General features: G+C 43.7%; 1 protein-coding gene across 8 annotated transcripts in view; it reads left to right on the top strand.

Moving 5' to 3' along the window:
* The window catches only part of WDFY3 (WD repeat and FYVE domain containing 3), a 235,135-nt gene extending 218,567 nt beyond the window's left edge, over positions 1-16,568 (top strand). For all 8 annotated transcript variants that reach the window (XM_077882767.1, XM_077882766.1, XM_077882763.1 and 5 more), the window contains 7 exons: positions 1,270-1,449; positions 4,644-4,826; positions 5,910-6,006; positions 8,177-8,500; positions 9,076-9,187; positions 9,546-9,743; positions 13,222-16,568. In XM_077882767.1, the coding sequence (XP_077738893.1) occupies positions 1,270-1,449; positions 4,644-4,826; positions 5,910-6,006; positions 8,177-8,500; positions 9,076-9,187; positions 9,546-9,743; positions 13,222-13,345 (1,218 nt within the window). In that variant the 3' untranslated portion in view covers positions 13,346-16,568. The remainder of the gene's footprint in view (positions 1-1,269; positions 1,450-4,643; positions 4,827-5,909; positions 6,007-8,176; positions 8,501-9,075; positions 9,188-9,545; positions 9,744-13,221) is intronic.
* Positions 16,569-25,608: the final 9,040 nt, after the last annotated feature.

The following is a 25,608-nucleotide window of genomic DNA, read 5'->3' as shown; positions in this document are numbered from 1 at the left end:
TTCTTTGTGACTCCAAAGTTCTTTAGAAGCCAAACTCAGACAGTGGCATCTTAAATATCTGTGGAAAGAATGGACCCCCTTGTACTTACACCACCAGTCATGTATATGGGCCAAAAACTTCATTGGTTGCTGAGTTTAAATATGGACCACATAAAAAAATACAGTGCCAACATGAACAAATACAAGGTTGATACTGTAGTTTGCTGATCCAGACTCTCTTACTTAACAATATTTTCAATTTAGAAAATAGGCTTTGAACCTAGTGTACCTGCCAGTAACCCCTCAGTAGAAGGCACTTACTTAAAAACAGCCTCCTGGGGTTTTTCCTAAGCATACAGAAGGGATTTATATAGGACAAAAAAACTATAAACCAACCCATTATTTATAAATAGTTAAACTGTCAGGAACTTTTAAGAGTAATCTGAATCTTCTTCTCTGAAATGCTTCTTCTCCCACATTACCATTTTCCAGTGTCCTGTTTCTCTTCATGTTCTAGCAAAAGACAAAAGGTTCCTATTCTAGTCTGAAGAAGGATCTCTTGGACATAGATGTGTCCAGGTCAGTAACAGGAGCTCAGCACACTCGTCAGAACCACGCTTTTCCTTTATCTTGCTAGGACCATGTACCCTAACTATGCAGTCCTCACCGCATTTGTTTTTTAAAGATCCATCCAATTGTAGTTCCTCAGACTAACAGGAGACAGTAGCATAAAAGAATCAATGCAGAGTTTAAATTGTATACTTTGAGGGCCATAATGGATGCATCTCCATGTAGAAACAGGATGAAGAAACCTAAGCTGTGTTGCAGCTTCCATTCCCCCTTCTAAGATTCTGGCCCAAGTCCAGGAAAGAAGTGATATAAAGATGAACGTTGGGGGATCCCTGGGTGGCTCAGCGGTTTAGTGCCTGCCTTCGGCCCGGGGCATGATCCTGGGGTCCCGGGATCGAGTCCCGCATCGAGCTCCCTGCATGGAGCCTGCTTCTCCCTCTGCCTGTGTCTCTGCCTCTCTCTGTGTGTCTCTCATGAATAAATAAATAAAATCTTAAAAAAAAAAAAAAAAAAGATGGAGGTTAGAGCCTCCAGAGCTCTCCAGACTTCTGTCTTCCCCTAGTAGGATGATACAAGGACTGTCAGCAAAAAAGGAAGACTTTCCAGATGCTGCTGCTCCCCACACACGCTCCTTTCATTCCTAGTGCATCCAGGACCTTCTGGAGCCCCTTGAAGTACAGTCACTGTGATCAGCCTGGTTTTTTCTGTTTTCCTTCATAGGCCTTACTTGGCCACACCGATACTGTCACCTGTGCCACAGCATCATTAGCCTATCACATAATCGTCAGCGGGTCCCGTGACCGAACCTGCATCATTTGGGATCTGAACAAACTATCATTCCTAACGCAGCTCCGAGGCCACCGAGCTCCAGTTTCTGCTCTTTGTATCAATGAACTAACAGTAAGTAGTCAGTTGTCCACTTGATTTATGGTTAGGAAGACAAGTATTTCTGGCTAATGTAAACAAAAAATGACTCTGAGTGTTTTCCAAGTTGATAGGCACTCATTTTATAAATGCTACTACAGGGACACCTGGGTGGCTCAGCAGTTGAGCGTCTGCCTTTGGCTCAGGGCATGATCCTGGAGTCTCCGGATGGAGTCCTGCATCGGGCTCCCTTCATGGAGCTTGCTTCTCCCTCTGCCTGTGTCTTTGCCTGTCTCTCTCTGTGTCTCTCATGAATAAATAAAATCTTTAAAATAAAAATAAATGCTACTACATGTTCCTTGATTTATGCAAAAAGCGAATGGATATTAAAGTTTGTAACTCAGAAATAATTTTGTCTTAAAATCCATTCACTGCTGCATACTTTGATGAGCAAGATTTAGTTCAAAACAACATTCTAGACTAGCTTTTTTTAAAAACAAGGAATTTGTAGGATTTGTTAGGAATGTTAAAGTTGTGTTGACCTTTTTATGGAATATGTTCAGATAATTTATTATGTCAGGTGAAAAGAGTAACATTTGGGTAACCAAATGAGCAGAATTGTTATAGAAACTATTTTCGAAGTTATCCCAAACTTACTGGAGGATATTATCTCTTCTCAAAAAATAAATATTTTATATGTAAATAAATAAGTCAGCATAAAATAAATGCACTGGCCTAGAAGACCCCCACGGAGACTGAGCCCACCTAAGGTGGGGTGCAGAAAGTATAGTCCTTGCTAAGGTGTGTGGGAAAGCAGGGGAAACTAAGGGTGGGCATGCAAAGACTGAGGCCCCTTTGTCTGAGGGACAAGTTAGCACATTCATGGGTTGGTGATGCCCGCATATGCAAATCAGTCTTGCAAACAGACCAGAACTCCCCAGCCTCACTGCTTCTTAGCTGTATTCATTCCCTCCCTCATCCTTAGTACTGTCCCAGTGTCTTCTTGTGTGACACCATGTAGCCACACCATAGCATCACCCACACAGACAGCTTTTCTTTGGAGGGATGCAAAATCCTTAATTTCCACCAGAAGATACTAACTTATGCTTTTAGTCAGATACCTTGTAGTCAAAGAAGAAGAAAACAATTCAGTTGTAGTGAATGGCACATAGAGTGGCTGGTAATAGTAAGAGCAATCAGACCTGGCAATGAGTGGGGAGCATACAGGGATAAAAGAAGTCAAATTCATTTTTTGGTATATTTGAAAGGTTTAAGATGTTTTTAGAACAGCACCTTGGGTTGGTCCTGCAAACACTTGTACTGAAGAGCTTAATGAAAACCTCAATGCAACAGAATGGCTCTGATCTGGCAGTGTTGCTCTGAATGAAATGCTAAAGGGCACTATTTTGAGGGCTTTGTTTTTGTGTTGTTCTTAACTTTAATACAGAGAATTTTATTTATAGTCAGTTGTTATTCAGGGAAGTTATTCTGCTACAGATTGCAGTTGTTATTGTGCAGTGGATTGCAGTAGTTGCAGCAAACACCACAGATGTGTTTGATTTTTCCCTTTTACGTGCTCTTGTAATCTCTTAATAACACATGAAAAGATTTCTATTTCTGTCGTATCTTTTGCAGCCAGTGTCAAGTCTGCGTGGCTTCAGTCTGCATTTTGGGCATAAGCGACCTTGCAGCTGCCCTTTAGCTCCTCTTACGCTTAGCCCTCACAGCCACAGGACCTGCTCTAATGCTCTCTAATTGAGGCACCCTGGAGTACTGGATGAGAGCCTCACACAGTGCACAGTGGAGCAGTAGCTTCTCATCTCTTGGAGAGACCGAGGCCATTAATTACAGCACAGCTGCTAATACTCATTGTCCGAGGTGGTTCAGTGGCTGAATCAGAGGTAGACATAGCACTACTTGGCCAAGTGTCTCTTTTGTTTGGGATTTGGTTTGGTTCTTGCCATCTTGGTAGAAGAAAGACAGAGGAAGGAAGAGAACAGTAGCAAGACTGACGCAGAAGGTGGTTTGGGAAGGCCCCAGGCCTCCTCATCATGCCACCCTTGGCTCTCCCTTCCCTTCTTTCTTGAGTTGAAGCCGCTGTTCAGCTTTTAGTTTCCTCCTGCTTTTGATGGCCATCTTCCTATTTCGATAGGTCCTCATGTACCTGTTGACTGTACTGAAATTCACCCGGTCATTTCTAAAGTCGGTGCCTGGCATTGTGACATCCAGGCTGTCTTAGGGATTAGGGAAGCAGCATGGTGTGGTCCATAAGCTTCGGGGCAGAGAGGACTGAGTTCAAATCTTTATCCTGTGACAATGGGCAGGTTGCTTAAGCTCTTTGCACCTGACTTTGATCCCTTCTTCAGGGGCACTGGTAATCGCTAACCTGAGGCTGTTGAAAGGATAAAATGGAATGTCTGAAGTGTCCACCAAACTAAGTGACACATAGTAGATGCTTCAGAAGCATCTTCATTCCTATAACAGGAATGAGTTGGATTCTCACCAGGTTGGGTGGAGCCCTACCTGGTAGAACTTAAGGGGAAAAGCCTATCCTTTTTCTGTCTTTGGAACTTACAAAAACCTGAGTTAACAGCTTAGAGAGTCAGTTTCCCAAGAAGTGACCTATATTCCAATTTTCTTCTTTTTTTTTCCTCATTCTCCTCCCCTTACTATGAATACAAATTGTAAAAAAGGTGCTACAGTGTTGTCAACATTTCATCTTCATTTATTGAGAAGAGAGATATAACTGTATCTGGACTGAAAGATTTCTTTTCTACCTTGTGGGGTTGGTGATTGGACTGATTTTGTAAAATTATGCAGAGGTGGATTCCTGCCTCTAAATGAAAGATATAAATAGGTTTTGTAAACAATGGGAGGCACAAGAGTAGGGCCTCACCTCCAGGCCGCTTTCCCACGAAGTCAAGCATGACCCAGTAGTATCCTGGTGCAGAAACTGACAGCGTGGAAGGGGGCTCTTGCCCTTCTTTCCGTCTGAGAACACCTGAGCCACAGCATCCACCAACCTGTGAATTCTTTAAGAGCTTCTCTGTTTGGAGTATATTTTTAGGTCCGCAAGTCCTGAATTCCAGGCTACCTCAGAAATCCCACATCACCCATCGAAGAACTTAAAAGGTTTTTTGAGAGCTAGGCCAAAGATCCACTTTGCTTCTGAAACCAGAATGTGATACGAAGGGAGCAAAGAGAGTGAAGAGGTTGTTTTACCTTCTCAGGGGGACATCGTGTCCTGTGCTGGCACGTATATCCATGTGTGGAGCATCAACGGGAACCCTATTGTGAGCGTGAACACATTCACAGGCAGGAGCCAGCAGATCGTCTGCTGCTGCGTGTCGGAGATGAATGAGTGGGACACACAGAATGTCATAGTAACGGGACACTCAGATGGCGTGGTCCGGGTAAGTTCTCTGTGAGGAAACACCCTAGGGGTTAGCTGCCCTGGTTTACCAGAAGCTCTTGGAGCTGTCCACGGTGGAGAGACCCCTGAACAGGTTGTAGTATTAGTGAGCCAGCTTTTGCTCAGATTCAGACAAGCCTCAGCAGCTGCATTCTCAGACACAAGCAACATCAGTGACTCGGCCCCTTTCCTTTCCACTACATCAACCTGTTAGTGCCAGTAACCACCAGACAGCTTGACCCAAGGCCACACAAACATGATTTCCCTGTCACAGTGGATGGCAAAAGTATTGGCTTTTCAGCCTCTTAGGTGGCTTCGTGGGGAAAACAGGCACTATCTCTTCTTTACAGAGAATCACAGAGCTGGAAACCGCTTTCAGAGGACTCATGTTGTCCGATCCCTATCTAGAATCCTGGATAATTTCACCTAAGTCCTAGTTTATCCTTTTCATAGTTTTCTTTGTGTTGGGCTTCTGCAGAGAACAAAATCCACAGAGTCTTCCTTTACAGTGTTTTCAAATACTTGGGCTTTTCTCTCTCAGGAGATTTCCTTTGTGTTCTTTGTAAAAGCAGAGAGAGCAGATCATTGCAGCCCTGTAGTCAGTCACTAGCTGAGCGAACAATGAGGCAGTCAGCCCTGGCCACACCACAACCTGTGCCTTAGGCAACAGGCACCCCCCATGTCTTCTGGCTCCAGAGCAGTGTTCCAGATGACTCCACCCGAGGCATTTGGGGATCCCGCTTACTACATGCCTCCTTGGAGATCTAGAGTATATGTTAGTATGCACACAAGGCTCTCAGGTTTTTGTAGGAAATAAAAGTGTGCTCAGTTGAACCATGTTTTTCCAACCTTCTTGACCCTCATCCTTTTCCCTCCACCATGAAACACTCACCAATAACTCATGGAACCAAGTTCAGGAAGTGCTGTGTGTTCACAGTCCTCTCCCACATTTTTCAAGATAGAGGGAAATTTACACAATAATAAAAGATACCTGTTTAACCCCAAGAATTCGTCTTCATCCAGTAACATGTAAGTTGTTTCTTGAAGCTGCTTAACTTTTATTTTCATACTTATTTAAATTCAGTTTTGGAGAATGGAATTTTTGCAAGTTCCTGAAACACCAGCTCCTGAGCCTGTTGAAGTCCTAGAAATGCAGGAAGACTGTCCAGAAGCACAAATAGGTATTAAATACTCTCTAATTATTCCATGGTTTTCATATTTCTTTTGTTTGTTTAAAGTCACTATGGATCAACTTTCATCAAACAGCATAAACCAGTAGCCTAAGGCTGAGTGTAGCTGTCAGAGGCACGATTGCCACCGAACACGTGAGATTATGGGGCAGACACACAAAGATTTCTCCAGTTCATCAGGCAGTACTTGGTGTGCTAGCGTCTGTGGTTGGCTTCCTCATCCCATGGTAAATAGAGTTGCTAGCTTCCCGGAGGCTAGCAACCAAAGGCTTGGCCTTTCACTTCTGAAAATACAAGCAAATCTGGAGGGCACAGTGGTAGACAAATCAGATGGCCCTCAGTCCCACATCTGTTCTGCTCATCACTTAACAGGCTCAGTATAGATGACAGGGTGGCATCATGTTTGTGGAGGCCAACCAGAATCCCCACCATAGGTCTGCTGAAAAAGGGTTTTTGTTCAGACTGAAGCTTGGTGTTCTGTACTCTGTTACTTGTTCTTTATGAAACACTCTAAGGTTTTCCAGAGGAATACAGAGATGGGTGATTGCCATACAGAATGATTGGAAGCAGTGCCATAAACCCAGACTGAGATCTGCTTTGGGTTGCTAATCTCCAGAGACATTACCTCCTCGCCTTTGATTTAGAACAATTGGTACAATGGACTTGCCAGAGAGGAACAGGGTTTTAACTTTGACCTTCAGATTGTTTCTTCTTGTTGAGTTTTTGTACACTGAGAATTCTGCATGAGTTTGATGATATGAGAAGAAGGGCTTATTATCAGAAAGGCATAAATCACTTCTCCTTGTAAGCTGAAAATAGTTTCTACCTAAATCCAGTTCAGTTCAGTAAGTATTTGGGGGTTACCTGTTGTGTTAGACATTGAATTAAGCAGTCCGAGGAGAAGTCTCCTTTAACAAGGGTTTAAGTGAATAAAAGCAGAGGATGAGATCAATAATGAGGTAGAAGAGGTCACATTCAGGAAGGAAACATACTGGTGTGTCTTCTTTCCTCTTACCTATTCATATTGTGGACAGAGCTTGAAAGAAGTGGCAGTGTGGAGAGCAGCCCACAGGGAAGGGTTGACTTTGGACAGCACAGGAGTGGCAGGGCTCGAGGCAGTTGCCTGGATGAATAGGAAGGCAAGCCAGTGGTTTGCTGGAAACGAAAGCCATTTTTAAGACAGTTTGTCATTGAAGACCTTAAAGCTCATAGTCATAAGCCATTGAAATGAAAAAAAAAAAAAAATCACCCAAATTAGCCAACTAGACTACTAGTGTCAGTACAAGGAATTTGTCCTGCTAAAAAAAATGTGTACTTATAGCGAGCTGGTGCTTGCACACTTGTTCTTGGCTTTCTGGTTTTTTCGATTCTATATATTTATTTCTTACAAATTTTTTCTATGTCAGACTCTTGCAGGAGAGTAGGGAGTTGGGTTGAGGCAATGCATAATAACAATGGGAAAAAGGAATAACCCCACATCAATAGATTATGCTTTCATCAATAATTGATTCATCTAGATTGTCATTTATACTGACTGCCAAATGGAAGGCACTGTGCTTGGGGCTGACCACTGTCTTATAGAAAGATTACCCAAAAGTAATATTTTGGGGTGAGAATTCCAAAATGCAGGGCATACAGCTGTTGTTCAAGGAGTCCCGAAGAGTGAGAATTACTTTCTGCTGCAGGAACCGGGTAAGATTTGAGCAAAAGCAGAATGCCCACTCTGCCTTGAGAGATGGGGTAGCAGGGTATTGTAGGACCAGCAGCACGTGCAGCATTGGCCATGAGGGGGAACAGAATTTCGTGGAGAACAGAGTTGGCATGGGCCAGCTGAGCCATGGTAGGGAATGTGCAGCAGGCACTGAGAAATTCACAAAGGCAGGTTTTGGCCAGATTGCAGAGCATGAATGCCAACCTCAGGATTGTGGCCAAAGCATTCTTTGAACTCAGAAATTCCTTTTTTTTTTTTTTTTTTCCTTTTTTCCTTTTTGCTATTGTAATCTAGCTGAAAATTCTGGTGGTGTTGTTATTATTGTTATACTTAGCTTAAAATGCTATGTGTGTTGGGTCTTAACTGGTAGAGGGAAAATACCAGTGGGACAAAGCTGGGTCTAAGCATAACATGTGTGGGTGTTTTCTATTCTCCCCATGCATTACCCAGGGCAGGAAGCCCAGGACGAGGACAGCAGCGATTCAGAAGCAGATGAGCAGAGCACCAGCCAGGATCCCAAGGACGTGCCCAGTCAGCCCAGCAGCACCAGCCACAGGCCCCGGGCGGCCTCCTGCCGAGCAGCGGCTGTCTGGTGTACGGACAGTGGCTCAGATGACTCCAGGCGCTGGTCCGACCAACTCAGTCTGGATGAGAAGGACGGCTTCATATTTGTGAACTATTCAGAGGGCCAGACCAGAGCCCATCTGCAGGGTCCCCTTAACCACCCTCACCCCAGCCCCATTGAAGTGCGGAATTACAGCAGATTGAAGCCTGGTAACTTGAAATCTGGTGTCAGTGTCTTGCTCCTTGTGGGTGGTGTGTTGATGGAGTGAGGCTGTGGGCTCTAGTTCTCCCTACACCTGTCTCTGTGGCCTCAGGGACCCACAGAGAAGGCCTTTGAAATTTCTTATATAAAATGGACTTAGAGATCCTGTCCCACAATGGTTTGCTGTATGTTGGGCGTTTCTTAAAGACCTTCACCTCAACCCAAAAACTTCATTCTTTCACAAATCATGAAAGCTTTTGAAAACAAACAAGTTAAGTTACTGATTACAGAGAAATAAATGAAACCATATTTACAGGTAGCTTTGGCTCTCAGAGAGTTAGCGGCTAGGTTCTCAATTGGAGGCATTCTGTCTTCTTACACTGAACATGTCCCCGTCTCTGCATTTGTCTTTTCAAGTGGGGCGCTCTCTGACCGGGCCCACGAACAGCCTCACGATAGATTTCTCCCCCTTTAGCCCAGGCAGCGGCCGCTGCTCTGTTAGCACCCTAACTCTTGAGGGCACCCCCACCAGATGCCGGCTTTTCCCATTCAGAGTGTCATGTCTCACACTTTTGCACTGCAGGGTACCGGTGGGAACGGCAGCTGGTGTTCAGGAGCAAGCTAACTATGCACACGGCCTTTGATCGGAAGGACAACGCACACCCGGCCGAGATCACCGCCCTGGGTGTCTCCAAGTGAGTGCCAGACCTTGCCAGCTGCTCCCCCTCACTGAGTCATTGGCCTAGCTCGTGTCCACACGGCCTGGACCAGTTAGGGGAACACAGATTGCATTTGCAGTATCAGATGTTGCTCGAACAGACAAAGCACATAGATTTTAAAATCTCTGCTTTTCGAGGTGACGGCAAGGTTTGACCCAGAGAGTTGAGATGAAAGTGTAAATTCGGGCTCAGTTCTGTTTTGTCTCCCCAGACACACGACCCCCACCCCAGCAGGGCACAAACACCCGCAGAAAACCGGAGAACCGCAGGGGTGATCGTGCCTGTGCCGAGGCTTCCCCCCGGGTGACACCATGTCCTGTCATGTCCCCTGCAGGGATCACAGCAGGATCCTCGTTGGTGATAGCCGAGGACGCGTGTTCAGCTGGTCTGTGAGTGACCAGCCGGGCCGCTCCGCCGCTGACCACTGGGTGAAGGATGAAGGCGGGGACAGCTGTTCGGGCTGCTCTGTGCGGTTTTCCCTGACAGAACGACGGCACCATTGCAGGAACTGTGGCCAGCTCTTCTGCCAGAAGTAAGAGGGGACGTGAGCTCTTTGAGTTTCCGTGGGTCAGGCCCGGGGTGTTAATTCCCATTTGCTCTGGGGTCCCTGCCACAGCCTCACCCAGCCTTCCCTTCCTCTTTGTTCTCTTTCATCACAATTGTGAATAACCTGTGTCCCGTCGCAGTTGTGGAGATGATGCTCACAGACACCTGGTCATCCGTGACTCAGGATGGGAGGGTGCTGCGGTGCCGTCGTACTTGCATGTTAAACGCTGTGCGGATGCTTGCCCTCGCGGTCACTGCCCTCCTGGCCTCCTACTTAGAGTGCGAGTCATCTCCATAAACAACACCATGTTACTGTTTCATGTTACATAAATACAGCATAACTGTCTATACCTTCTAGAACTTCCTTTTTTTTTGGCCTAACATGGTTTTTGAAATCCATTCATATAAATAACTAATATTTTCATTTTAACTGTTGTCATACATTTTTTGCATGAAGATATAAGAGTTTATCTGCTTCCCTTTTGATGGGCTCCTAGGGGACTTTTTCATTTGGTTAGTGCTCTGAACAGTGCTGCAGCACACACCCTTGGTATAAATGCCCTCCTAATACGTGAGCTGGAGTTTCCATAGAGGAGGGACCTCAGATTGGAACTGACAGATGATAAACATACTCGTGAGCTGCCCTAGATATTGCCAGATTGCTGTCCAAACCAGCAGTGCTGCTCAACATGACCTGCGGCAGGCTGTCCCCGTTCCTCGTACCTGGGATTGCCACACATTCTCACTTTCACCAGTGCAGGAGCCAGCACTACTTGGTGGTTGTAACGCGCAGCACTGCCGAGGTGGAACAGATTGGCGTGTGTTTGTTGGGTGTTTGAGTTTCCTCTTGGGGAACATGGCCCATTTTCCTTTTAGGTTTGCTTGACTCCCCCCACCCCCCCACCTCCCCCCCACCGTCATACTTGAGAAGTTCTTTATTCTGGTTTCTAGTTGTCTTCTATATACATCTTGCAGATAGATACCTTCTCCAAGTCTGTGGTTTATGTTTTCACTTTATGTATGTTTTTTTCTGACAGACATGTTTTTAATGATGTAGTCACATTTATTACTTTTTGTGATTTTCTTTTTTCTGGCTTAAGAAATCTTTCCCTGTCCTGAGATCATTAAAGACAGCCTTTTTTCTTTCCTTTTACAACATTCAGGGTTTTGTTTTTCACGCTTAGGTCTTCAGGTCCAAATACACTTGGAATTTATTTGGTAGCATGGTGTGTGGTGAGGATCTTTTTTATTTTCCTTGTATGAGAAGTCAGTTGTCCCCTCACCATTGACTTGGATGCCATCTCATATGCTGGGATCCCCAACATGCATGTACAGTCCACACTTTTCATGGCAGACAATGGAAAGGGTCCCATAGGCAATGGTCTTCAGTGCTCACATTGCTTAACTATAGAGATACTTTCACAGAAAGCATGAACCATATAGTTGTTTTTCAGCCAGTTATTGTGGTCTTGCAGGCTTTGGCTTATTGAAAAAGGTGTGGTCCTTGGGTTTACAGTGACCAAATACGTCCTGGGTTACTGTCCATTATGTCATCTCAGGCAGGTTACTGACCCTCCCTGAGTCTATTTTTTTAACCTGTAAAATGAGGATAATGACACCTTCTCATAGAGGTGCTGAGTGAGAAAACAATGAAATCATGTGTGTGAATGTTATAAAACACCAAGTATAGGTCTTGTAAAAGATGTTATTATAGAATGGTAGTTTTGTTTTGTTTTGTTTTTGTTTTTCAGATTGATGTCTTAAACCATTTTCCTAGGAAATCTGATTCAAGATGAGGTAGCCAGAATGTTGGTGCCAGCCATTCCTTCTGGGACTTCCTGGAGGCTGGCAGAGGATTCTGTCTTTTGTTTCTGGGCTTTAAGAAGCCCACTCTACAAAACCTAGTAATCTAGTAATTTTGGGTAGTCAATACCCCTGTATATGCACTGGCAAATACAGTGTTCCTTGTAGTGTCTAATTTTCCAAATATTGTTTAAGGGTAGATAATTCTTTATCCGTTGCTATCAGATATTAGTTGGAGGCTGTATTTGAAAAACCAACCAACCAGTGATTGATTATGATAGAGCAGACACAGAAGGAAGAGCTGTCTTGGCAGAGCACAGCATCACCCTGCCATTCTTTGTGCCCTTCAGTTGGTGAGAGTTTGTCAGCGCTTCCTCTTTTTTTTTTTTATAGTTTTCTTTTTAAGAGAGAGAGAGAGAATGTGAGCTGTGGGGAGGGATACAGAGAGAATCTTAAGCAGACTCCTCGCTGAGAGTGGAGCCAGATGCAGGGCTTGATTCCATGACCCTGAGATCGTGACCTGAGCTGAAATCAAGAGTTGAACGTTTAACCAACGGAGCCACCCAGGCGCCCCTAGAGTTTGTCAGCACTCCTGAGGGTCCCTCAAAGTCCAAGAACAGCCCTTTAAACCCCTTAGGCAGGCAACCCGGGTGGCTCAGAGATTTAGCCCCGCCTTCAGCCCAGGTCATGATCCTGGAGACCCGGGATCGAGTTCCATGTCAGGCTCCCTGCATGGAGCCTGCTTCTCCCTCTGCCTGTGTCTCGGCCTCTCTCTCTCTCTCTCTCTCTCTCTCTCTCTCTCTCTCTCTGTGTGTGTCTCTCATGAATAAATAAATGAAATTAAAAAAAAGCCTCTTAGGCTAGTGACACTTTGTTTATTCTCTGGACACCTTTACTGGTACAATATTGGAGAAGATAGAATTTTCCATTTCAGTCTCATGAAAAGGCAAGTTTAAAGTGATTAAATGCCACATCCAAGGTCACACCCTGCTTTATTCCAGGAAGAGGAATACTTTTTAAAGAATTTGAGCACCTCTTAAAGTAGAGTCTACTTCACGGAATTCTATCAAAATAAACAGAAAATGAGACCATTTGGACCAGACAGAAAAGCCAAACTACTGTTCAAGAAATCACCGAGGAGTTAGATCAAACAGTGTTTAAAAGCCCAGAGGAACTTGATAGTGACCAAAGAAAGAGTCTTTTAAAACTAGTAGAAAATCTTCTGCTAAGAGAAAAAAGTTAAGCTCCAAATAGGCATTGGCATCCCTCCCAAGTTTCTAGGGCAGGAGGGCCAGGCCCGCATAGCTGTTCAGACTCTTGGCTTCATCCTGTAGGAAAATCTGGCCTTAATAAATAAATAAACCTGGCCTTAATAAATGTATTAATAAATAGTATACACCTAAATAAATATATAAAAATTAAAAAATAAAAATTCTGTCAAATAGATAGCTTGCCTCGATTTAATATTACTTTTCGTCACAGACTGAAACGACACGGTAGTGTTTGGGATCTTGGGTGAACCACACGACACAAACCAGCAGGTCTTTGGCATGACAGCGCAAGCTTTCTGCGGAGTTTTTCAGTTTGTGTTTCTCGGCCCAGTGGGCCCAGTGATCAAACGTGGAGGTGACCTGTAATACCTGATGTTGCCTTCCCTTCAGGTGCAGTCGGTTTCAGTCAGAAATCAAACGCTTGAAGATCTCCTCCCCGGTGCGTGTGTGTCAGAACTGTTACTACAACCTCCAGCACGAGAGGGGTTCAGAGGACGGGCCTCGGAATTGTTGAAGATCCCACAGGCTGGTGGCAGACTGCAGTCTGTAGACCCCCTTCCCGATTCCCCCGTCACGGCTCACAGCTCGGGAGGCATCGAAGCAAGTCTCCGTTTCTGCCTCTCTCCATACCGCGTGTTTGGAGCGTTGGATTCCGAGGGATCAGCGAAGAAGCGGGTGTAGAGTGCAGTCGGGGGGCGGACACCTTCCGGGGGAGCAGCGCCAGAAGAGCGGCAGGTGGTTCCCAGGAGCGACTTCTCCAGTATCCCACTCTCCCTGTTACCAGTAGCTTGTCTCCAAGAGAAAATCCTCACTTATTAACTGGCTTTTCTTGCGTCTCATTTTTATAGATCTACTCATCCTTATTTGGAAAAACCACCACCAACAAAACAAAAAGGCTTTTAGAAAATGGTTGTAAATCTGACTTCTTTGCAAGTAACTGTGTATATTGTAAATAGGTATAAAGGCCTTTTCTTTTCTAAATAAGGACTTAACTGTCTGTAACATGAGACTTCAAACTTAAACCACTAACTCAGTGAACTACTTACGGTTTGTCTGACACCTCTCACAAATTAATTATAAATATGTTTTTTAAATCCTCAAAGACATAATCTGTGGTCTTTTCTCCCCCCTTCCCAGCCCAGCCTGTGTGCCCAGTGTGCTTTCTTTCAAGTTGCCCACAGTATCTCCACTTAAACTAGGCTAGTAACCAAAACAATGTGGACCTTCTTTACTTTAGGAAACAGTGTGGGAGACTATGCGTCCTGCCACAAGATACCCTGCAAATAGCTGGGCGACTTACACCTGGCTACGTGCCACCTCGGTGTTGTTCCAGTGTCCTAAGGCCCCTCATAAACTCATATCTGGACTGCCATGTGGCCACAGCGTCCCTTTTAGTGTTGCAGAGTGTGGCGGTCAGGTGATCGATGCGATGCAGGAGACAGCCCTGCCTCATCTAATGGAAATATACTTGCATGTAACCCACATTAGCTTCTCTTGCATAGAACATAATAAGTATGTGTCTTTGGGGACACTAATGTTCTACTATATCTTATTTTCAAAAAAGGGTAAAAAAATGAAAAAAGTGTACAGAATTAACATATAAATCTTGTAAAACTGGATCATGTCAGAACTGCTTATAATTAATCTTTACCATTTAATGCCATCTACCTGAAAACAGTGAGATTTATACTGTATCAATGTCTATTTTTTTGTTTTTGCTATGAATATAATTACAGTATTTTAATAATTAGTTATTTAATTTGTTCTACTAGTTGGATACAGAACACACAAATCTAGGGAGACTAAAGCTGGTTGGGGCTAAGAGAGAAGTTTAGTTTACAGAAAAAAGGCTTTGGTGGTGGGATTTTTTTTAAATGTGTGTTATGTACATATATATATATATACATATATATAAAAAAACAAATGAAACAATTAATCTAGATTTTAACATTTTCAGATATTTAGTGATAATATTATGAACAATTCTAAAAGCCCTGTGATTTGAAAAAAAGGAGAATTATTTATGGCCCAAGCAAGGAAGGACAGGCCTTCACGCCCTCATGGAGGTATCATACAAGGACAGCGGCTTTGGCTTTCCCAACTTTTCATCTTTAGGCCCTGGTGACAGGCACACTTATGCACTAAAATGCACATATATGCACATGCATTCAAAAATAGGCATTGGTACAATAGTAACCTTGTACCTAATGGGCTGAAACCAGCTTAAGAACAAATTTGTTCTTCCTGATAACTAGGTCTCCAAGAGAAATATAAAGGCTGCTTTAGTGCCTTATGCTCACTAAATTTAACCCTTTATTTACCTAGGTTTGAGCCTACAGTCTATTTATGATTACATATCAAAATTGATTAATACACCTCCATTTCTAAAAGTTCAAATACACTTGTTAATAAAAGGATTATTGGCATTAATACTTTAACTTGAAGAACAGTTGTGTTCTGTTTTCCTTCCTGTGTCTTAACTCCCCACCCCTCCCCCACCCCCACCCACCATCTTACTCCAATTCTAATAAATAATGCTGGATGTTCAACAGTGGCAGGAATTGTGCTATCACATAATCGTGGGCTTTGCCCTTGTCCGGCCCTATAGATGAGTTGTAGCAGTGTTATTCTACACTTTTTAAAAGAAGCGTCCTCCTTGTGTCTACGAACCATGTTTACCCCAAACCCAATAGCAGAGGTGTTCTTTAAAGACTTGAATATATGAATGTGTGTATGTAGTTACTTAAAGGCTATTCCTCTATGTAATATGAAGTTATATGGGATGAACACTTTTAAACTTTCCAACACAACTTCCATAACTAGAAGGTGGAAACCAAAACCCTCATGATAGTATTTCCTCTGGCAGCTGGTGCTGTGGGCAACTGTTTTATTCAGTGGGATTTCTTTTCTTTTTGCTTTCTAATGTAGAAATCACAAATCACTCACACATGCAAGTACACTCACATACATAAACTAATTGTTTCTCTGGATGTTTTTCTATGTTCCATGTAAATTTGTTTACCAACATATATTCTCAGCATGTACATCCACCTTTGTGTGGTCTGTATTCTTTCTCTGAGAGTACCTCACAGGGCTCCTGCCTGACCTTTGTAGTTCCTTTGTTCATTCATCCACTTATTCTAACATTTGTGTGTAGCGTGCGACCGTAATGTCATGCTTCCGAAGGGGAAAATAGCTGCCCATAGCAGCCATCCGTCTGGATAATAGCAAAACACTCTAGATAAGTTATTTTGCACTTTCTTATGTATAAAGTTGGTAGAAACTTATTTTTGCTTTGTATCATTTAAATACATTTTGTTTTGGTAAATGAACTGTGTATAAAATATTTATGCTGTTAAAACTGTTTTTAGAAAGTATTTTTAATTTCAGCAAGTTTGGTTACTTGTTGCATGACTATTAACACAGCTGACTTTTTGTGTCAGTGCAATGTATATTTTTTTTGTCCTGTTATTAACTTGTAAGCCCTAGTAATGGCCAATTATTTGTACAGCAACAGAAGTAAACTGAAGATACTGGCTAAGACTGGATTGATTGTGGACGTTTGTACTATACTGCAGAATCCAATATCTGTTCTTTGGTGGTTATGTAAAAGGCCTGAAGAATTACTATCTAGTGTGCAATCTGTGATAACTGAATGTTCATTGTATATCTGTCTCTGATGCAAAAAGGTAGAGTAACACAATTACAATACATGATTAAATGCAATAGTCCAGGTACTTTTTTTTTTTTTTCATTTCAAATAAATACCTACTATTTACCACCCAAAGAAAAAAAGTTGTTTTTAAGCCAGTTTATTCAGAGAAGGAAAAACAAAACAGAAGGCAAAAAGTTCCCTAAACTTTGTAGTTCTTTTCTAGCTGTGAATATACCTTCCAGAAGCTCCTGCTTAAAGAAATGTTGGCTGTTAGGGTCTGGTTCAAGCTCTTGTTTGATCCATCTTTGAATGCTTTCTGCATCAAGCTTCCCGGTCGTGCTGGCTTCCTGGGTTTGATGAGTGTGTGTGGACAGCTGCGGGAAGCAGCAGGTGACTCTGAGACATGCCTGCAAACTCCAATGGACCCATGGACAAAGCCTACATAGTGTGGTTTGGGGTCTTTTTTACTGAGCCTTAGTCTCTATCCATCACATTGTGAAAAGTATGCAACAGTAAATCATCTATCTCCTACCCCTGCCATATTCACATCAGGAATATTTTGGTAGCCCACCCCTTTTCTGGAAGCACAGCATATTTCTGTCCCAAGCTAGTCTTTTTTTTTTTTTTAAAGATTTTATTTATTCATGAGAGACACAGAGAGAGAGGTAGAGACACAGGCAGAGGGAGAAGCAGGCTCCCCACAAGGAGCTCAATGTGGGACTCGATCCCAGAACCCCGGGATCCTGCCCTGAGCCGAAGGCAGGCACTCAACCGCTGAGCCACCCAGGTGCTCCTATGCTAGTCTTTCCATTTCGGTTTTCAGTCTGAGAGTTAAGAAACTCACAAATCCATTCTTCCTGTCTTACTAGCTTATTTAGTTGTAAAACTGCCTTCTGAGCCTAGAAAACACACTGTAAACTTATTTAAGCTGCTTTAGCAACTTTAGTTTTCCTCTTTCTAAAGATGCTAACAAAATTCCAGTTAATACGAGATTGAACAGCAGAGTCCCAATATTGAGGATATTGGGCTTATTGCAAATCCCACCTCAGTGCAACTCCCTTTGGAGGCAAAGATAGAGGAATGCCAAGAACTTCTAAGACAACAAACAGCCATTTCTTCAACAACACAACAAAGTGGTAAGAGAGAAAACAGGGTCATTCCCATTTCTCTAGTCATTCCCACCATTCTTGAGAATAGTGCAATACTATTCTAGTGACCTCAGAGATGCAGTCAAGGATGGGCATTGCTGAAATTTTTTAAGGCTTTAAAGAACAAACAGAACAAATGATCACTAAGTCTCTTGCCGTTTGCTTCTCATCTTCAAGAAAATTCCCTCTGCACCCCTCAGAGAAGAAGCAGGCCGATGGAATTGATCTAGCATTGGCTTAGTCTTTTTCTTTTCTTCTTCTTTTTTTTTTTTTTTTTGGCTTAGTCTTCTTTATTGCTATTCTCACCTTCCCCACACACTGCAAAGCTCTTTTTTATTAATTGTTCCTTTTGACTTTTGCTAGAAATGGCAGCAAGCCGAACTACCACACTGAGAGCCAGCGCAGTGTTTCGGGGAGCCCTGAAATAGGAGTCGAGAGCCAGAGGCTGCAGGCACCCGCAGCTTGTGAACTTGAGAAGCTCGAGAAGCTCGAGAAGCCTCTGTTGAAGCAGCTCAATGCGTCAGGTTTTCCTGTGGCCCTGTCCGCCAGGAGCAGGGGGTTAAGATAGCGCTTCCTCAACTTTCTGGTTTTAGAACCTTTGGTCCTTAAAAACTATCAAGGACCCCAACACTTCTGTTTATGTGGTTTGCATCTATCAATAGTCATTGTATTAGAAATCAAAACAGATTTTTTAAAAGATAATGTTAATTCCTTTAAAAATAACAATGATAAAATAATTATATATTAACATCAATTATATATTTCAATGGGGGGAAAAACCTTACACACTCAAAAAAAATTAATGAAGAGTAGAATTGTTTTAATTTTGCAAATCTCTTTAATGTCTGTCTTAATCGAACACAGGTGGACTCTTGTGTCTGCTTCTACATTCCAGTTGGGGATACTTCATTTTGGTGGAAGCAGATGAGGAAAATGCAGCTTAACACAGGTATGTGGTTGGAAGTGGGGGGGGGGGCAGTATTTTAATAGCATATCCAGATTATTGGGGTTTTCTTAAAATAATAGTTTGTTAAAGTTTGATTACTGTATAGCATCTGGAACTACACCCGTGAACTTTTGATAATCTTACACTGTGAATCCATCATTCACCCAGGCATAATTTATAGCATGCACTGGTCTTTTTAAGATTTTATTTATTTGTTCATGAGAGACACAGAGAGAGAGGCAGAGACACAGGCAGAGGAGAAGCAGGCTCCAGGCAGGGAGCCCAATGTGGGACTTGATCCCAGGACCGGGGATCATGACCTGAGCTCCCCAGGTGCCCCACGCGCTGGTCATTTAGACAATACTGATTCACTGACAGAGTAATGCAGTATGTCACTACTATAACTGAAGTGTGTACAGATCTTCCAAGTGTTGACATATTTCATTTCAAAGTATATATATTAAAAATTATATATAACATCAACTATCACCCGCAGTTTCAGGAAATTCTAAGCCAAAGAGTGATAGATACAAGGTTTTCTAGTAGAATTTTTGCTTAAAACCTAAAGTTTTATCACTGCCAATAAATAGTTTGCTGTTTTCTTTGAAGCAATAGGTTCTCTTTTTTTTTTTTTAAATGTAGGCACAAGTTTTTTTTTTTAATTTTTATTTATTTATGATAGTCACACACAGAGAGAGAGAGAGAGAGGCAGAGACACAGGCAGAGGGAGAAGCAGGCTCCATGCACCGGGAGCCCGACGGGGGATTGGATCCCGGGTCTTCGGGATCGTGCCCTGGGCCAAAGGCAGGCGCTAAACCACTGCGCCACCCAGGGATCCCCTAGGTTCTCTTTCTTAATTTCAAGAACATCTTTGCCAAAGAACCACAATTTGTCAGTTCTTTGATGTAAACATGGCGTACAGTGAGAAAAGCAGCTAGTTCAACTCACAACTCAATTAACACAGTACTTTTCTTCAAGGCCAACATTGTACTTCAGGATGGGGGTGCCTTATGGGTACTTCTCATTTTGTTTTGTGTTTTTTGTTTTTTTGTTTTTTTTTATATTTTAGGTTAGTTTATTCTTTCAAGAAGTACTAAGTACACTGAAAATGCAGTAACTTGGAAGATGAGTTAGGATGTTGCCATGTTTTCTGGTTTGACTGTCAAGTTTCATGAAATATACTCAAAAAATATTTTCAAAGCTCTCCATTCTTTCTACACATTCAACATTAAATTTCTGTCTTTTCTCTTCTGCAGAAATGGATTCATATATCTCCATGACATTTAAACGTACGTTTTGGAGGTCTTGACTTAAAATATAAGGTATTAGGCATTCACATAGCATTGAAGGATTGGTATTCATGTTACAGAACATCTTCAAGCATTGATTTGTGATGGTACCTTCTACTGTGTGTTTTCTATTGCTACTGTAAGAAATGAACACAAATTTTGCTCTTAAGACATAAATATATTAACTCACAGTTCTGGAACTGAGAAGCCTTGGTGGTCTCTGCCAGTTTCTCTGTTCAGGGTCTCACAAGGCTGAAGTAAAAATGTCAGCTGGTTGGGCTCGTATCTGATGGCTCTGGGAAGTTACTAGTACCTATAGCCCCTGAAAGCCTCTCTCTTCCTTGGACTTGGGCCCTATGTCTGAGAGCCAGCAAGTGGTACACTACATCCTTCTCATACTCAAAATTTATCTAAAATTTTCTGACTTCCCCATCTGAAGTCATTTCTCTACTGCCTTCTTCCGCCACACATCCATTTATTTATTTATTTATTGTTTGTTTGTTTGTTTAGCCATTCATTCATTCATTCATTCATTCATTCATTCATTCATTAATGGGAGACAGAGAAAGAGGCAGAGACAGAGGCAGAGGGACAAGCAGGCTCCCCACAAGGAGCCCGATGCAGGACTCAACGCTGTGATCAACGTCCTAAGCTGAAGACAGATGCTCATCTAGCCACCCAGGCATCCCTCATCTCTGACTTTAAGTAGAGAAATTTATTGTTTTTAAGGGCCTGTGTGATTAAATTGGGCCCATCTGGGTAAGCATGTCTAATCTCCCTCTGTAAAATTCCTTATGCTTAATCATATTTACAAGGTTCTTTTTGCCATGTCCCAGGACATATTCACTGGTTCCAGAGATATTTGGTGGTGGGGGTGGGGGAAGATGGTCAATGATACTGTCAAGGCTAGCTGGTGTATAGCAGTCCCCTCTTAACCACAGGAGATGTGTTCCAGGCTCCACAGAGGATGCCTATAATTGTGGATGGTACTTCTCATTTTGTGTCACACAACTTAAATTTCAAGATTTAATAAAAGCAAGTTTTACTGCTTTTTTTTTTTAGATTTTTTTTTTTTTTTTTTTTTTTAGAGAGAGAGAGCGATAGAGCCAGAGAGCACAAGCGGGGACTGGGGGGTGGGGGAATGGCAGAGGGAGAGGGAGAAGAAGGCTCGATGTGGAACTCGATCCCAGGACCCTGGAACCACGACCTGAGCTGAAGGCAGACACTTAACCAACTGAGCCATCCACGCGGGCCCCCACCCCAAGACATTCTTAAGTGAAATGGGCACTTTCTTTTTATAGCAAGTGCTTGAGATAAGGAATATCATGATCCTACCAGCAGTTTGGTGTGTAGATTCCAGCTTGATTAATGTGTAAATTCCAGCATTTTTACTCACCATTGCTTCTGCACCTCAGTTCAGTACAAATAGCGCCAACAGTGTTTTAGTATAATCATGAAAATAATCTTCTCTGGCAGACCCCCAAAAGGCACTCAGAACTCCCAGGGCTCTGTGAACCAAACTTTCAGAAGCACCGGTCCAAGGAGATGTGTGAGGACACTACTCAAATTGTAAAGAAGCGTGTGTGCAGTCCCATTTGGGAACCGGGTTCCCAATCATAGGCCTGGGCCTTCCAACTGGGCTCCCACGGAAACCTGCCAAGTGCAAGACCAGGCTCTGCCACCCAGCACCTGGCGGCCACACCCCACTATGGGAATACCACCCCCCGGCTCAAAGCAGAACAGAGACCAAGAGTGAGTTTCTGAAGTGTTGGGAGTTTGTGTGTCCTTTTCTTAGTTCTTTTAGTCAAGACTTTCAAATTATGATCAAGTAAAAAACCTGTCAGTAAGGACTATCCTCGTGTTAGGTGCATTTCTACCTAGTGTAATACACCGGTGAGGAGCATGGAGCCAGAGTCGGTCCGGGGGTTCAGTGCCCGTTCTACCACTAGCTGTGGAGGGGGCTACCACTCTGCATTTGAGTTTCCTCACGTGTAAATTCTGTATCATGATGCCTGCCCCCAGAGAATTGTTGCAAGAATTAAATCAATTTATAGATGTGGGACATGTCGTGCCTGACATGTATGTTCTCAATATATTGTTGTGTCAATGTGGAAATAGGAACATAAAAGGAATGTGTTAAAACATTTCTAGAGGCCCAAATAAAGCCAGTGGTAGGTGGTTCATCCTCAGTCTGCTGCACAGCAGCCAGAATGTTAAGTGTGGGAAGAGGCCTTAGAAATCACCTGCGCAGACCCTGATTTAACGCAAGAGGAAAAGGATTGAGAGAGGTGTCTGGTCTGCAAGCTGTGCTGGTGTTGAGTATCCTGCTCATCTCCACCCCTCAGCTCTGGCTCCCAGGCCAACGCTCTTTATAAACAGCTCCCAGTTTGCATTTTCTTGTTTGTTTGTTTGTTTGTTTGTTTGTTTGTTTTGAGTGAGTGCAGTGAAAATGTACTTAGGATTTTTTTTTTCAGTATCATCCATACATAATCATGCTTACTTTATTGGGAAAATAAAACACTAGGACTTCAGTGTTGGCCTTCTGCTGTCACACTTCCTGCTCTACAAAAGAAAGGTGCAAGCTGCAGTCGAGAGCAGAGGAGTTATTTATTTATTTTATTTTTATTTTATTTATTTATTTATTTATTTATTTATTTATTTATTTATTTATTTTGAGGACAGTTATTTAAAGACAAACAACTTGGGGCGCCTGGGTGGCTCAGTTGGTTAAGCATCTGCCTTAGGCTCAGGTCATGATCCCGGGGACCTGGGATCAAGCCTTGAGTCTAGCTCCTTGCTCAGCAGGGAGCCTGCTTCTCCCTCTCCTCCCTGCTCCTACTCTCTCTCACTATCTCTGTCACTATTTATCTCAAATAAATAAAATCTTTAAAAAAAAAAAAGACAACTTATTAATTTGTCCTCAAACAGTACTCCAAATTGCAAACAAAATCTATGCCCTAAGTGGTATTTCTATTCCACTTTTTTGCAACCTCATTAGAAACAAACTGTAGAACAAAGGTCAACCTAAGGAGTCTTTGGTTATAAAGTGGAGAATCCTCACAGCCTGGCTCTGCAGCTGATTCTGCCAAAAGGAAGGACACAGCTACCAAAGCAGCGGCATCCGGCATGCGTCTGGCTCAAATTCGGGTGCACCCACGTGGACGCATCTGCCTTCTCCAAAGGGAGTTTCTGAGTTCCTGCGGGCACCAACCCCACTGGGCCTTGAGGAGGGCAGAGAGATGCCACGACTACCCCCTTCAGGGACTTGCTAGCCAAGCCCAAAGGCTCGCCTCCATGCAGCTGTCCGTAGCTCAGTCCTCAACACGTCCTTCCACTCCTCGCCGTTTCCGACTCGGTAAGGACGACGCGGCCTTCGCATCTGTTTTCTTAGCTCTGCGATCATTGACCATTGACCATTGACCATTGACCATGCTGTGATTTCGCCATCGCCTCTTGGATACGAATTGAATGCACGTTCTTCTAAGTCATATACAACACAAAGCCTTACCAGAAAGTTCTCTTCTACGGGGACTGTTTGCACCCCGCCAACGGGCTGGGTCGTGCTCTTCTGCAAGCGTTTTTCTGCCCACTTGCTGCCTGCCTCTGTTCCGGGGGCGCCTGACGCCGGTTTTCATCTTCCTCCTTCGCAGTGTGGCCCCCCCCGCCCGCGCTTCAGCCTCAGCCTCTGAGCTCCAGGGACAGTGACTTTTCCACCCGGTCCTCCCTACTCGAGGGGACGTGCTTGTGCGGGATCCCTGCGAGGAGCTCGACGTGGGACTCGATCCCAGGGCCCCAGGGTCACTACCTGAGCTACAGACAGACACTCAACCCCCGAGCCACCCAGGGGCCCCTGTAGGAAGACCATTTAACCTGAGATCTATCCCCTCCGCAAGTGTTGACCGTACAGTTCCCGGCTGGTGAGCGTTGGCACAGGCCTGTGCAGCAGACCCCTACCCTCGACCATCCTGGGAACGGAAGGAACCGCCTTATGCCTGTTGAAGAGCCTCGCTCTGTGCCCCCTCACCCCAGCCCTTGGCAAACTCCGTTCCTCGCTCTACTTCTAGGAGTTCGAGTACTTTCAAGAACTCGCGAGAGGGGAATCGTAGTGTTGGTCCTTCTGTGACTGGCTTGTTGCACTTAGCATCATGTCGTGGATCTTGAGCCTTAATGTAACCCGCTCTGCAGGAGCTCTTCCATCCTTTTTAATGTGTTGAATTTGAGCTTTCATATACCACATGCCTGAGTACTTGTGTTTCAAACTGTCACGGGGATTCAATCTGAAACATTCAAATTTCCTCAGCTCTTTTTTTTTTTTTTTTTTTTTTTATGATAGTCACACAGAGAGAGAGAGAGGCAGAGACATAGGCAGAGGGAGAAGCAGGCTCCATGCACCGGGAGCCCGACGTGGGATTCGATCCCGGGTCTCCAGGATCGCGCCCTGGGCCAAAGGCAGGCACTAAACCGCTGTGCCACCCAGGGATCCCAATTTCCTCAGCTCTTAAGGGCACCTTTGAGCAAGGCAGCCTCTCCCTACTGGGAGAACCGGCTGCCTGCCAGGCCAGGATAGCAGCCTTAGGGCCTTTGCAGCAACACCAGAGGAGACAGCCGGCCCTCCTCCTCTTAGTCTCACCTAACTGGTAGGCTGAAATATTCCAGCACAAGCCCCATCCTCAGTACTGCCCATCGGACAGTTCAGGGAGGTGGGACCAGTTGTGGGGTCCCACAATGGAACCTCCTGGCCAGCCCTTCCCTCACCCTCCCAAAGCCCAGAATAGCTTCCCCTGCAGATCCCATCATTACAGATTCCTAAATCAGATTTTTAAACCATTTTATTGAGCTATAATTAATGTACTATAAAATTCACCAATTTAAAGCGTACAACTCAATGGGTCTTACCATGTTTTCAGAGTTGGGCAACTATCACCACCATGTGATTTTAGAGCATATCGCCTCCAAAGAAACCTCATACTGTTAGCAGTCACTTCCCCAACCCCCTGCATCCACTAATCTACTTTCTATCTACAGCTTTGCCTATTCAGACATTTTGTGTAATGGAGTCATGGTCTTTAGTGACTGTCTTATTTCACTTAACACACGTTAAGTGTGCTACCATCCATATCGTAGCATGTATCAGTAGGTCACTCCTTTGTATGGCTGAGCAGCTTAAGCCACTGTGTGCATAAATTACACTTTATCCATTTACCACTTGATGGATATTTAGGTTGTTGCCACTTTTTCACTATTTGTGAATGACCCTGCTGTAAACATTTAGGTACAGGTTTTTGTGTGGATGGGCATCTGATTTCTCTTGGGCATAGATGCCCAAGGGTGGAACTTCTGGATCATATGATAACTTATGTTTAACATTTTAAGGAACTGCCAAAGATCTACAACAATGTGAGAGGCATTTATGCTTGAATAACTGCTGCACAAGGAGGTCTATGCAGTTGTCTCCCCAGGCTACTCCCATTCCCCTGCCAGCTAAGTTGACATGAAGGTTTGGTCAGAGTGTGACAGAACTATGAGGACAAATATAAGCAGTCAAACAGGACTCACTAAATTTGAAACGATGGATGAAACCTGAACCCAGTAAGGTTGTCAGTGGAAGTGACAATCTCAGCAGAGAGTGAATTGGGGGAGCTAATGGGCCCATAAGCCTGGAAGTTTGTGGTTGAGCCAAGCATATTCTTGGATGAGGCTATGTCCATGCATGGTGGAGACCTAGAGAAGGTCTGGGTG

This window comes from Canis aureus, chromosome 33 (genome assembly GCF_053574225.1).
Source record: "Canis aureus isolate CA01 chromosome 33, VMU_Caureus_v.1.0, whole genome shotgun sequence".
NCBI lineage: Eukaryota > Metazoa > Chordata > Mammalia > Carnivora > Canidae > Canis > Canis aureus.
This window is presented reverse-complemented; position numbering and strand designations above follow the sequence as displayed.